Here is a 15,096-nt window from a genome sequence, read left to right as displayed (position 1 = left end):
ACGGTTTTTAAAGTATTTTCAACTATAGAAAATTAATAAAAAAATTTGAAAAACAATAGAGATCTACAAACTAATTTAACTTAAATAATTGTACTTTTAGGTTGTATTTGAAAAAGATGTGAAAATTAATTTTTTTTAAATATTTAATTATATGTATAATCAATTATAATCAAAAATAAATTTTTGTTTGGATAAATTTGATGAAAAACGGTTTTTGAGATATTTAATTTTATTTAAATAAAACAAATAATCAATTTTTATATGATAAATTTGTTTAAAAAGTTAAAAAATTATTGATAAATAATCATAAATTTCAAATTTTTATTTTCAAAAAAACAAATGAATTTTTTTTCAATTGTTTACAAATTTAATCGATTATCTCAATCATACAACTTATTTTACAAACATTTTTTTTCTAAAAAAAATTGAAATATAAGATTATAAGCTGCCATACATGCCCTTATATTTAATTTATATGAAATTTTATTTGTTCTCTAAGTTTTGCTTTTAGGAAACGTTATGCATCATATATCCCATTTTAATTTATATGGAATTAAAATATAACCATAATTTAATTTATGGTGTGTTTAATTATTAGAATATGATAAACATTATAACAGGATATACATATTTTATTTGCTTCTTTTTTATATAAAATTTGTTTATTCTATCATTCACACTATAAAATTGTTAATAATATACTTTTTAATATACTTCTCTTAACACGCTCATTTTTATTGATTAAAATTTATTAAAAATTATAAATTTAAAAGAAAGAGTCATTAAATAAAACGTGAGATTTACTAAATTTAATATTTTATAATAAATTGTAACCAATTAAAAAAAAATATGTTTAAAAAGAATATGTTTGAAAATATGTTTCTCTTCTTATTAATTCAAATGTTATTTTAAAGGAAGAGTTAAGAACACATGATAAATTTATCTTATTGTCAATTCTTTTCCCTTCACCCACCTCATGAGACTTGAATATTTTTCATTCTTTTCCTTTTTTTTTTATGTCTTTTATTCTTCTTTATTTTTTCTCTAAGACTTTTATCATTTTTCCTCTAACTAGCTAAATTTTTATTGAACTCTAACACACTTTTAGGCACTTTTTTCGATGAAACTTTTTTTTAGAGGTTATATATATATATTTATTAATTTCTTATCTATTTTAATTTGTATTTATGACATATATTTTTAAATTAAATTTAATAACTTTAAAATAAATTATCAATAATTAAAAGTAATCTTACATCATAATATAAATGATTTTTTACAAAATAAAATATAATTTATATATCTAACAATATTTATTTATATAAATTTTAAATTAATATAATTTATATAATGAGATTTGAGGTATATAATATTTATTTTTACATATAATTTATTAGCTAAAATTAGTTTAATTTAAAATGTGCATTTTTTTTCTTCGTTTAATTTCGTAGCAGAAGGAGACATTAAAATTAGTTGGAAGTTGGAACCCTGGAGGCCAAGAAGTAATTAGCGGAATAAGGTCATCAAAATGAGTTAACTCAACTCAAGTGGCCAAATGATGAGTTTCCAATTGTTTGGTCGGTCAGCATCTAAGTAAAATTGTACGCCACAAAATCACAAAGCTATCACATTTTCTTATCAACCAACCACACTTCCTACCTTATCCTTTCCCTCCTGTGGATCCAAATACAAAGTCTCTTCCCAGTTCCCACATCACTCTAACCTCTCTACTCCAAGAACCACACCACAGAATACACAAAAACCCATTCCAGCTTCTCCACCAAAAGGTTAATTAATTCACTCATAACACTACCATCATTCATTGCACATTTGTCTCACTTTTTCTTGGTTTTTTGATTCAAGCCATCATCAATAAAGGTTTTTATTGGACTCGAATAGGATTGTCTCTGATAAAGAATACCTGTGATGTAGACAATTAAACTAACCCTTCATTTTGTTAATGTTTTCTCATTTCAGAAAAGAATGTCCATGGCCTGTGCAACAACTCCAGCCACAATCACTGTTGTGGGAAGTTCAAGTGTTGGCAGCAGGAGGAGTAGGGGGAGGAATGTGCACTTCATGAGAGGGCTCAATTCCTTTGGAGGGTTGAAGGCTCAGAACAGTGTGACATCACTAGGCCTTCCTGTGTGCACTGAGAAGTGCTTTGCAAAGGTTGTGAGCTCGTTGAAATATGCATCATCTAAGGGAAGAAGTGGTGGAGGTGGTGCTGCCTCTTCAACATGCAACGCTGCTGGTGAGATTTTCCAGATTGCAGCCATCATGAATGGCCTTGTTCTTGTTGGGGTGGCTGTAGGATTTGTTCTTCTTCGAGTTGAGGCATCTCTGGAGGAGGCTGAGTGAGAATTTCATAAACTTCTAATCACTTTTTTCATATATGTATCATTATCCAAAACAAAAGAAAAAAGTTGTATCTTTCTTTAATTCTTGATATTATTTTTGTACACAATGTGATCTGGCTTGTAACATGAAAATTCGGTGGGATCTATGTTTAATATGGACCTGGTTACTGGTATGAAAGCAAAACACCCTTTTGAAAAATTAGCCTGTTGAGAATTTGCTAAGTATGTAGGCCGAGGGTATGTTTAGATGAACTTTAACTCAAGTATTTTTAGGAGAAAAAAATAAGAAGGTAAAATAAAAATGAGTTTTTCTATAAATTAAAACTAGTATATACATAAGTTAAAAATAATATTTTTGAGAAACTAATGAAAGAGTTTCTAAAAATTAGTATATGCATAAATTAATTTTAGCTTGTAAAGAAGTTTATTTCATTTTTTCTCTCCTAAAAATATTTTTAGAGAAATTTATTCAAAGACATCATAAATGAGAAATCCACTTCAAATGGCTTGGTAATTGTTGTGAAATAGCTCAAGTTTTGTATATATGTTACAACACTGAAAACTGAAAAGTAACTTGTTTATTAGAAATCAGAAACAGACACCTCAAGTTTTGTTTTGTTTTTTTGTTAGCAATGAATTATGCAGAAGCAGAATCGATGTACATGTTTCCATTTCTTATGATTGAAAAATTGATCGAGATCAGTATTCCCTCTGATTGAAACTACTGAGACTAAAATATAAAAGTTTATGAAACTTTAAGAATTATTACATCAATTAAACTTTAAAAAAAAAAACTGTCTCAAGTACATAGTTGATAATTTTGTTAAAGATAATGTGTTAAAACTCAAGTTACAAAATCTAACTGAAGATATCTCTGTAAACCTGGGCTAGTATTTAGTACTCTGTGGTCTATATAGGTTATTGTGTTGTCCAATTTCAAGTCTCATGTATACCCATTAGGCCTAAAAAATGCAGGAACAGCCTGCATGTTTAACTATCTGGTTACTATCAATTATTGGCCTGCTTGAAAACTTCTTTGGTCATAGGAGAGAGTGTGAAATTTTTTGTGATGCATATCATATTCAGTCAACAATTTTGTAATGATACATTTTCTGACGTTTAGGGGCTAACATGTCCTCCAAATAATCACTGAAATTGTAAATTGACCAGTTCCCTTGCCTGAAAGCCAGTCTTATTAGAGTCACACTGATTGTCCAATCTTATCATTATTATCACTTTCTATGCAGAAATCCATAGTGCAAACCCTGTGTTCAACAAACCAATATCCTTGAAAGAGAACTGAAGTAGAAAGAATGAGATATGCAATCAAACTCTTTAAGATTGTGCTTGGACACAAAATTTAAAAATTATAGAGTATTTTGAATTTTAAGAACTTCAATAGCTTCAATTGAAAATTTTTCATTTTTAAAGTCTTTTGTTCGAATAAAGAAATTACCCTTCATTTTCAAATTTTTGTTTGTAAGATAATTAGATTTCTTCATTTGTAAAATTTCTTATTTTAAATAACCAAATTCTTTATTTTTTTAAACTTTGAATAACCAAATAGCTTCATCTCAATGTCGTTTCATCTGTCATATATAACTTGAATGAGTACATCTTTTAATGAGACACTTGCTACGACCTTTGTGAATGTCTTTCTAGGTCGATCTATCTAAGCTATCAGAAATTTCATTATAGTCGTCAGCAATAGTAACTTTAGGTTTTAATTTCTTTGTTAAGGTTATCACGAATATTCTCTATCTTTCCTTTTGTTCTCTTCCTCCGAATTTTTCATATGATTGTGAAGATATTTCAGATTATCGATTGGCTTGTTGAGAATTAGCAACTTGTCTATCTACACTTAAAAAATAACTTGTTTTTATAAACTATGTGTAAAATATTTTAAAAGAATGAAGTCTTTATAATTAATAAAATATAAGTATTTATATATTAAAACATCTTATATTTTAAGAGAAGTAAGTAATAGGTGGTGGGCATACACCCACAAGAATGAGTCTCGTGAACAGTGCAAATCCTTATATAAAAAGCTATTTTTTTTCAACATAATGTTCAAAATTTTGTTGTTAACTAAGTGAAATGGGACTGATAAAACTTAAGTAATTAATACTTTAACATGATTTTGTTAAAGTATAAAAATTAGTTAGTATATTTACTCATTTATAAACATGAAGAAATAGAAACTATAAGTTTGGGGGCGGGTGGTGGGATTGGTTCAAATCCTAACTTTTAATTTTTTTTTATATATTTATTATATTAGAATCTTTTTGTTTATTCATTTACTTCCTAGTTTGCGACAAATTTTTTATCAGATTTCAGAAGCAACTGCACACCATCTGAAAAATACTTGTTAATTGTTTTTACATTAAAATAAAAATATATCTGCATGTAATAAATGTATGCTTGTGAAATAATTAAAAAAATAAGACATTGATAATATTTAGTGAGTTGGGTTAACTATTATTATAATAATTTTCATACAAAAGAATTATAAATAAAAATATAAGGTGTTGTAGACAATGAGTATAACAACAACAAACAAGAATGAGGATGATAATAACAACAATAATATATATGGTGAGAGATCAAATTACACTATTGTAACTTTTATAACTATTACATAAGTCAATAACTTTATATAAAAATTAAATTTTATCGATTCAACCGTTAAATTATAACTTTATAATACCTTGAATGTTTATATTAAATTTTGTTAAAATTCAATAACAATAAGAAGGTAACCAAGTTATTCACACTTTGATTAATATATTATGTCAAATTTGATTTATACAAATAATGTATCAAATAATTTTGAACTAATATAAAATTTAGTATTTATGATCTAAGTGAAATGAACATTCAATCTAATGATGAAGGGATGGATCAAACTATATCAGTGTAGTTTTTACCAACTATTACGTTGTTTAATAAATTTAATTTGATGATATTTTCTCAAAATTCACTACTAGATTAAAAATCTATACATTTGTATATGAGGAGGGATTAAATTACATTAGTATAACTTTTATCAACTATTATACTACTCAATAACTTTCAATTAAATGATTCAAAAACTACTATTAGAGTGAAAGTTTATATCTCTTAACTCATATACAAATTTTTTTATAATAATCCAAAATTGTTTGATACTGCATTTACATAGATCAAAATAAATGTATCATATACATTTTAAAATATATTAAAATATAAACAATTTGATTATCATTTTATTATTGTTGAATTTTAACAAAATTTGACATATATATTCAAGGTAATAAAAAGTTATAATTCAACTATTGAATTTTGGTAGATTATAAATCCTCTTTATTTATTAATTTGTCTAGTAATTTTTTGATTAAATTAATTGATGTAATATATTACCAAAGCAATCTCTGTTATAAAAAATTAATTTAATTAAAATTACAATAGATGTTAGTATGAGATTATTTATACAATTTGTGCTCATCTCAAAGGAAGACACAATTTGACCAAATAATAACATGCCTTTGATGATAAATATGTGACAATTATAAAGTTACAATCATGTGAATAATAGTCAGTCCAAAGAAAGACTATTATTTGACAAAATTAATTATCAATATTTGATCGTTGTATTGAGAGTACCACTTACAAATTAATTTATATGTCCAAAGATAAAGATATAATGTTGCGTTAGGTATCTTGTAATTGGTCTATTATGTAAATAATCTGCATATTATTTTATTTTATTTTATTTTTCATTTTTTTTATTTTACTTTGTGACCATATAATTATTTGTATCCATGTTCTATTACACTTGCTATTGCCAATGTTGTTAACTTGTCTGCTCAAATTAATTATGTCCTCATGCTTAATGAGACAAACTTTAAGGCTTGGAATGAAGTAATTGAGATAATTCCTGGCTACATGAATCTTGATCTTGCACTTCGGGCTAAGAAATCCACTCTAACTTTGGAAAACCCGAATAAGGATAACGTTGAAAAATGTGAACGCTTAAATCGAATGTGTCTGATGATCATGAAGCAATCTGTTCCAGAAGTTTTTTGGGGCTGTATTTCTGAGAGCCATAATGCTAAAGGTTTCCTTAATGTTGTTAAGAAATATTTCACCAGTAATAAAAAGCTGATGCAAGTAGTTTTCTTGCTAAACTTATCTCTATGAGATATAAAGGTAAAGGAAATATAATGGAGTATATTATGGAAATGTCTAATCTTGCGTCAAAACTAAAAGCACTAAAGTTAGAGCTCTATGATGACTTACTTGTGCACCTAGTTTTGATTTCCCTTCCTACACACTTTGGGCAGTTCAAGGTGAGTTATAATACTTAGAAAGATAAATGGATCTTGAATGAACTGATTTCTCACTATGTGCAAGAGGAGGAAAGGCAGCAAAGAGAAAAGACTGAAAGTGCTCATTTGGTGTCAAGCTCTTAGAGTAGGAAAAGAAAGAATAATAAAGATGCCACAAAAAGAACTTCTCAGCAAAATCAAAGGAAGTAAAAAAGGATGAGAAAAACCTACTTGCTTCTTCTGCAAGAAGCCTGGGCACATGAAGAAAGAGTGTCCCAAGTACGCCTCTTGACGTGTAAAGAAAGGTAATTTTCTCTTTTTTATTTATTTTGAAGTTAATTTAGCTTTTTTACCAAATGATACTTGGTGGCTAGATTTTGGTGCTACTACTCACATTAGTGTATCCATGTAGGATTGCCTTTAGAGCCGACCACCAAGTGATAATGAAATATTTATCTATGTGGGTGATGGCAACAAGGTCGTAGTGGAGACTATTGGAACATTTAGATTATAGTTAAAAACTGGATTTCATTTGGATTTATTTGAGACTTTTGTTGTACTGTCTTTTAGACGAAATTTAATTTCTATTTCTAGTTTGGACAAATTTGATTTTTCTTATTCATTTGGAAATAATAAATTTAGTCTCTATCAAAATTCAAATGTTGTTGGTTCTAGTTCTTTAATTGATAATCTATACTTACTAGATGTAGTTAGTTCCAATAAAGAAAATTTTCACATTGATTCTCATGGTACAAAGCGTAAAATAAATGAGAACTTAGTCACCTTATGGCATAAGCGTTTAGGCCATATATCTAAATAGAGAATTTAGAGGCTTGTGTTATATGAGATTCTTGAACCCTTAGACTTGTTAGACTTTGAGGTTTGCATTGAATGTGTTAAGGGTAAACAAACAAATTCAATAAAATTAGGTACCAAAAGGGATAAGGAAATTTTGGAATTAATTCACACAGATATCTGTGGACCATTCCCTACGGTATCTTGGAATGGGTAATAATATTTCATTACGTTCATAGATGATCATTCAAGGTATGACTACCTATTTTTAATTCATAATAAATCCCAATCCCTAAATGTTTTCAAATCTTTTAAAGTTGAAGTTGAGTTTCAACTTGTAAAGAAAATTAAGGTCGTCAAATCTGATTGTGGTGGTGAATATTATGATAGATATGATGGATCAGGTGAACAACATCCAAGGCCTTTTGCACTTTTCTAAGGGAATGTGTCATTGTTCCTCAGTATACTATGCCTGGGAAACCAAGCATGAAAAGTATTACAGAATATAGAAACAAGACTCTTAAGGATATGGTGAGAAGTATGATTAGTCATTTTTCCTTACCAAAGTCATTGTGGGGAGAAGCGCTTAAGACTGCAATTTATATCCTAAATAAGGTACCAAGTAAAGCAGTTAACAAAACTCCTTATGAGTTATGGACTGGTAAAAGGCCAAGCCTAAAGCATTTACACATTTGGGGTTGTTTAGCTGAAGTGTGTCTTTATAGGTCGCATGAAAGCAAGCTGGAATCAATGACTGTTAGCTGCTATTTTGTTAGTTATCTTGAATGCTCTTGGGGCTATAAATTTTACAATCCCACTACTAGATCATTCTTTGAGATAGGAATGCGAGATTCCTTGAGGATGTTGAGTTTGGGAAGGAAGAAAATATAAGGAATGTTGTCTTTGAAGAAAAACCTGTCATTGATAATGATCAAGTCCATGTGCCTATTACTATTCCAGTACCTACCCCAGTAATAGGTGACAATCATGGAGTTATTCCTAACATTGTCCCAGCACAAGACAACATTGAGGTTCTCCCTCAAATACCCATAGAACAAGTTCAACAATCTCAAGAAGTGCCATTAACGAGATCCACTAGGGAAAGGAGAAGTGCAATTCCAGATGATTATATTGTGTTTCTCCAAGAACATGAGGATGACATTGGTTTAACTGAGGATGATCCAACCAAATTTTGTCAAACTATGCGTAGTTCTAACTCTTAGAAGTGGATTGATGCCATGAAGGATGAGATAAAATCTATGCAAGACAATGATGTTTGAGATCTCATTGAATTACCTGAAGGTGTGAAACCTATTGGTTGTAAATGGATATTTAAAACTAAGAGGGATTCAAAAGGTAATATCAAGAGATATAAGACTCGTTTAGTTGCTAAAGGCTTTACTCAAAAAGAAGACATTGATTATAAAGAAACCTTTTTTTTCTGATTTTTTCAAAGGATTCTTTTAGAATAATAATGGCACTCGTAGCTCATTATGATTTAGAGCTCCATTAGATGGATGTTAAAACTGCGTTTCTAAATATAGGTGACATTGAAAAAATGATTTATATGATGCAACTAGAAAATTTTGTGTTTGGTGACTCAACGTCTATGGTATGCAAACTAAAGAAATCCATCTATGGTCTCAAACAACCTTCTCGTCAATGGTATCACAAGTTCCATCAAATTATTACCTCATATGATTTTGAAGAAAATACAATTGATGATTGTGTTTATCATAAGTTTAGTGAGAGTAAATATATATTCTTGGTTTTATATGTCGATGATATACTACTTGCTAGAAGTGATATAGGCCTATTGCACGAAACTAAGAGATTTCTGGCAAATAATTTTGAAATGAAAGATCTTGGTGAAGTCTCTTTTATATTAGGTATTAAGATACTAAGAGATCATTCTCATGGTATCATAAGGTTATCACAAGAAAGTTATATCGATAAATTTTTAGATAGATTCAACATGAAAGATGGTAAACTTGTTGAATCAGACGAAGAAATTCTCACCAAGGTTTTGAATGAAACAAATATAATACATATTTTTATTTTTAATATGTGTGTTAGTGTTTCAGAAAACATTAGTATAGGAAATTAAAGAACAAAGCATGTGTATATGTCACTCTCTAACACCAGACGAAGCCAAGCCTAACACAAAAAGAAGACGGTCAAGTATCAGACAATACAAATGAGTCAGGGCAAAGCACATCACAAACATCCAAACAAGAGTCAACAAGAGTAATTAGACGAAGGACAACACAAACTGAAAGACTGTCCACATATAAGTTGACTAGATAAAAAGAAAAAGTCAATGGGTCAAGATCATATATACAGGCAGAGGAAGTTCGGAACCTGAGTCACACATGAACTATCAGACGTAGACAAAGACTTCATGGAAGGTTTCGAAGGAACAAGATTTGAGGAACGAATCAAACATCATCTATACCCATAAAAGGACTTACGAGGCTCTCAAATGGTGAAAAGAAGAAGAAAGAAGAAAAGTAAGCACAAAAACATCAAATCACGAGGGTGTCACTTTTTTGATAAAGATAACGTCTCTGCAGCTAATTCCTAGGTTTTTGTGAAAGTCATAAATTGCAGATTCAGAATAATACACTCATTGTCTATAAACAGGAAGAAACATTTAATGCAAGATCAAATGCATTAAATGAAAGGATCAAACTAGTCATGAACGACTATATCAGCTTCAACGGACATATGCAACAGGCAAATTTTACAGGCCTATAAGTATGCAATAACCTCAAATCGAAAAAGGGGGCAAAAAGCAACGAAAGAATGACTATAGGCGTTGCCCTGAGCTATGAATTAACTATAAGTATGGTTAAAGAGAGATCAAGCCCAAGAAACAGAGAAATCAGAGACGAAGCATTTAGAGTCAAATATACAATTGAGAAATTGTATTTATCTCTGTAGTCTAAGGTGTTCTAAGTGTAACTTAGGGACCAAACCTTAGCGAGTGTAGAAACCTTTTTATCTTCTCTACGAGAGTAACCCACACACTCTAAATCTCTGTAGAATTGAGGTCACATACCTTAGTGAGTGTAACAAAATATGTATCCTCTCTATGAGAGTAACCCAAACACTCAAACCTGATTATACGTGTATCATCTGTAAAGCTTGAAGAGGCTAGGGAAAGAATACTTGTAAAGCCTGGAGAGGCTAGTCAAAGAATACTTGCATTGTTAGCTAGAAGTGGATGATAAGAATATACTAGCGTCGACGAGTGAAGTCGACGGACCAGGAGGTGGTCGAGAATACTCACTGCTAGCCAGAAATGGCTGATAAGAAAATACTAGCACTGGTGAGTGAAGCTGGCGGGCTATGAGTGGTCGAGAATACTTGGGGAACCAGAAGTGGTTTAAGAGTACTAGAGCTGGTGAGTGAAGCTAGCCAACCAGGAGTGGTTGAGAATACTCGTGACTAGGAGTAGCCGTGACCTGGGTGGTCTAGAATACTCGTGAACAGGAGTGGTCGTGACCTGGGTGGTCTATAATACTCATTGTACTTCATTTCATATCTAGTGGAACCCTTCAGTCGAAGGAGACTGGACGTAGCTTAGTTGAGCGAACTAGTATAAAAATGATTGCATTGTTTTATTTATATTTCAGATGCAAACTCTTCTTAATTAACAAATCATGTTGAAAACTTCGTCTACTGTCTATTCTTCATTAAAACCATTTTTTAGACGAAGACGCAAATTTTGCTTAACAAATATATTACACTGAAAGGTTCGTCAACTGCTCGTTCTTCAATACAAACTATCTTTAGAAGGAAAATGCGAAGACTTGAATTATTAATATAAGAAACATTTTTCTTGAAGTAGATGATAGAACGCTCAGACAGAAAACCTTGAGCTGAGCAAATTTTGCATAATTGTCAAATGTTTTAAATCTTATTTTACCAGAAGAACCAAATTACCTATGCAAAATAAAGGGCTTTCAGATTTCCTTAGTTCTCACACACACACACACATTCAACCCCGCCTTTTGTGTATTTTTCCGTTAACTTCAAAACTAGGGGATACCCCTATAGCCAAGGGAGACAAATTTAGCCTTAAATAGTGCCCTAATAATGACCTTGAAAGAAATGAGATGCAAAAGATTCTCTATGCTTTAGTTGTGGGAAGTCTATTGTACGCTCAAGTTTGTACTCGTCCCAATATTGTATTTGTAGTAGGAGTTTTGGGTAGATATTTAAGTAATCCTGGGATGCAACATTGGAAGACAGTAAAGCATGTAATTCGCTATTTGAAGAGAACAAAAGGGAATATATTCACTTATCAGAAGTCTGACAGTTTAGAGTTGGGTACTTAGACTCTGATTTTACTGGATGTTAAGACAACAAATGCTCCACATTTGAATAAACATCTTTATGTTAGTTGGAGGAGCTATCTCTTAGAAGTCTGTTAAACAAACTATTATAGCTTCTTCGACCATGACTATGAGTTCATTGCTCGCTTTGAGGCGTCCAACCATGGGATATGGCTGCGAAATTTCATCGCTAATTTACGTGAATAACTATGCAGTTCTTTATTCCAATAACAATAGGAGTACAACCAAGTCAAAATTCATTGATATAAAGTTTCTAGTTGTTAAGGAAAGAGTTCTAGTTGTTAAGGAAAGAGTTCAGAATAAACAAATTTCTATAGAACATATAGGGACTAATTTTATACTAGTTATTCCACTTACCGAGAGTTTGGTGCCTAAAGTCTTTCATGAGCACATTACTCATATGGGTACCTTAGTTTAGTGGAAGTCTTATTTATGTTTTATGTTTTCTTTATTTTTAATTTTTCCAAATATTTGTATTATTTGGATTTTCTACACAAATAAAGTTGATGTTCATAATTCTATTTTGAGCTTGTTTTTGTGCAATATATATATATATATATATATATATATATATATATATATGTTGCATTTTGAATTGATCTCTATAAAGAATAAAGTTTGGAGCAGTTGGAAATAGACATGATTGAGACCATGTTGCATATAATTTCCATACCACTTATCCATATTTGTTCTATGTCATTGAGTGCATATAATTGTGGTGATCATTGTGGTTTAGTCACATTAGATAATGATGAAAGCTGCAATGGTTCCTTGTTGTTCTCTAAGATGGATCAGATTGTTTAAGGAGAGTCTAAAATTAAATAGCATACGGTTGTGCGCCTAAAGAATTTTGTAATATAAATGCTTAAATGAATATGAAATCCAAGTGGGAGATTGTTAGAAATTTTATTTCTAATAATTAATGTGGGCTACATATATTATTTGTAGTATTTATATTATCTATTTACATTTAGTTGGGATCAATAAAAGTGATATAATTTTAGTGAGCCTTTAAACTGCCAATAGAAAAAACTAATATGGGTTAAAATAAGTGAAAATCAGATTTGGCCCATTAGGGGTTAAAGGGAACCCTGTCAAATTAAAAACACACGTCTCTCTATCTTTCCATCAGAAGAGGAATATCAAGTCCTGTTGATAAATCTAGTGATTTGGCTAAGGAAGATCATTACATTAAAAACTATTCTGCTACAACCTCCAATCAACATCAATGGATACATGTATGTGTTTCTAATATTAAACTCTATAATCTGACACAATCGTTCTTAATATTGATTAATGGAAATTTTCTATTTGACTTAAGAAATTTATCCCAACACTTAATGCATAGATCAAATCTGTAAATTTTAAAAAAATTTGAAAATTATTTGATACTTCATTTCATTAATTCAAATTCATGGATAATTATAAAATCATTTTATACATTGATTTGAATTAATGAAATGAAGTATCAAATAATTTTTAAATTTTTTTAAAATTTACATATTTGATCTATGCATTAAGAACTTTAAATTCAACGGTTGGATTGTTGAAATTTGATATAGAACATGTATTATTGAATGGAGTAAGTCTAGGTAGACAGAATAAACAGATCCCTCTCTCTCTCTCTCTCTCTCTTTCTCTCTCTCTCTCTCTCTCTCTCTATATATATATATATATATATATATATATATACAAATATGTAAAGGAGATACACTTTTAGTAACCACTTTTTTCTTCACATTTTATAAACTATTATACCCTTTTGTTATTAATAAAAAAAATATTAATACTTTTATTAAATTCAAGACTTTAAGATATGAAGACTAACTATAGCACCAATTAGACCAACAAACATTAATTATTTAATTAACTACATTTATTATTTAATTATTTGTAGTATTTATTAGGAACAGTGACTCTATCTGAGTGATTGTTGATAGGTTGACAAAGTGTGCCCACTTTCTTCCTATCAAGAGGTGGTCCTTGGAGAGGCTTGCACAGTTGTATATCAGGGAGATAGTACGGTTGCATGGAGTGCCTTCCAGTATTATCTCTGACAGAGATCCAAGGTTTACTTCCCGGTGGGCAGACTCTGCATCAGGCTTTGGGAACAAGGTTGAGGTTGAGCTCTGTTTATCATCCACAGACAGATGGTCAGTCGGAGAGGACAATTCAGTTAATGGAGGATCTCTTGAGAGCTTGTGTGTTGGATTATCTGGGTAGCTGGGAAGAGGTGTTACCATTGGTAAAGTTTATTTATAATAACAGTTATCACTTGATTATTGGCATGACACCTTTTGAGGCTTTATATGGCAGGAGGTGTAGGACTCCATTATGTTGGTATCAAGAGGGTGAGCCAGTAGTGGTTGGTCCAGAGTTAGTTCTTCAGACTATTGAGATGGTGAGATAAATTCAGGAAAGGTTTAGGGCTACCTAGAGTTGATGAAAGTCCTATGCTGATAGGAGGAGAAGACTCTAGAATTTGAAGAGGGAGAGCATGTGTTTCACGTTTCACAATTGAGGAGCTACATCAGAGACCTGAGTCAAGTGGTAGAGATGGATGAGGTGCAAGTTAGAGAGAACTTGACCTATGAGAAGAGATTGGTAGCTGTGGTTGATCACAAGTTGAAGAAGCTTTGTGGCAAGTCCATCAGCTTGGTGAGGATTGTTTGGGATGCAGCTACTTGTGAGGTTACCTGCGAGGTGGAGAGTCAGTTCACGGAACAGTATCCATTCCTCTTTTCAGGTAGACCTATTTTCGGGGACGAAAATTCCTGTTGTTGGGGAGTATTGTAACGTAGTAAAAAAAAAATCAGTAGCCAGAACGGGCCGTTCCCAAATTGGAATGGGTCGTTCCAAACTACTGATTTGGCCTTTCAAAAATGAAGGAGAACGGGCCGTTCCGGAAGGAGAACGGGCCGTTCTGGAAAGGAGAAAATTTCTAAAGGATTTTGATTTTCAGTTGACGTATCATCTTGGGAAGGCAAGTGTGGTAGCAGATGTATTGATTAGAAAATTCATTCACATATCGGTTATGATAATTAGGAAGTCGGAGTTGATTGAGCAGTTCAGAAATTTGAGACTAGATGTGGAGGTTGTTCAAGATCACATTAGTTGTGGTATGATCACCATAACTAATGAGTTCTTGAGACAGGTGGGAACTAAGCAATTACAGGATCTAAAGTTGTTGAGAATTTTGGGATTTGCTTGGTACTGAGAGGACAGCTGATTTTGAGCTTAATGCTGATGGAGATTCTCGAGTGGAAGTGTGAT

General features: G+C 31.0%; 1 protein-coding gene across 2 annotated transcripts; it reads left to right on the top strand.

Moving 5' to 3' along the window:
* Positions 1–1,604: 1,604 nt before the first annotated feature.
* LOC109809244 (cytochrome b6f complex subunit (petM)) lies at positions 1,605–2,559 on the top strand. Of its 2 annotated transcripts, none has more exons than XM_020372494.3 (2): positions 1,605–1,878; positions 1,978–2,559. In XM_020372494.3, exon 2 carries the CDS (start codon positions 1,984–1,986, stop codon positions 2,359–2,361), a length of 378 nt encoding a protein of 125 aa, XP_020228083.1. In that variant the 5' UTR covers positions 1,605–1,878; positions 1,978–1,983; the 3' UTR covers positions 2,362–2,559. The 2 variants fall into 2 exon arrangements, with proteins under 2 accessions (XP_020228083.1, XP_020228082.1); XM_020372493.3 differs by having other exon boundaries at positions 1,616–1,787.
* Positions 2,560–15,096: the final 12,537 nt, after the last annotated feature.

Source organism: Cajanus cajan, chromosome 11 (genome assembly GCF_000230855.2).
Source record: "Cajanus cajan strain Asha chromosome 11, NIPB_CcT2T_4, whole genome shotgun sequence".
Taxonomy (NCBI): domain Eukaryota; kingdom Viridiplantae; phylum Streptophyta; class Magnoliopsida; order Fabales; family Fabaceae; genus Cajanus; species Cajanus cajan.
Note: the sequence above shows the minus strand (reverse complement) of the source record. Positions and strands in the feature narration are given on the sequence as shown.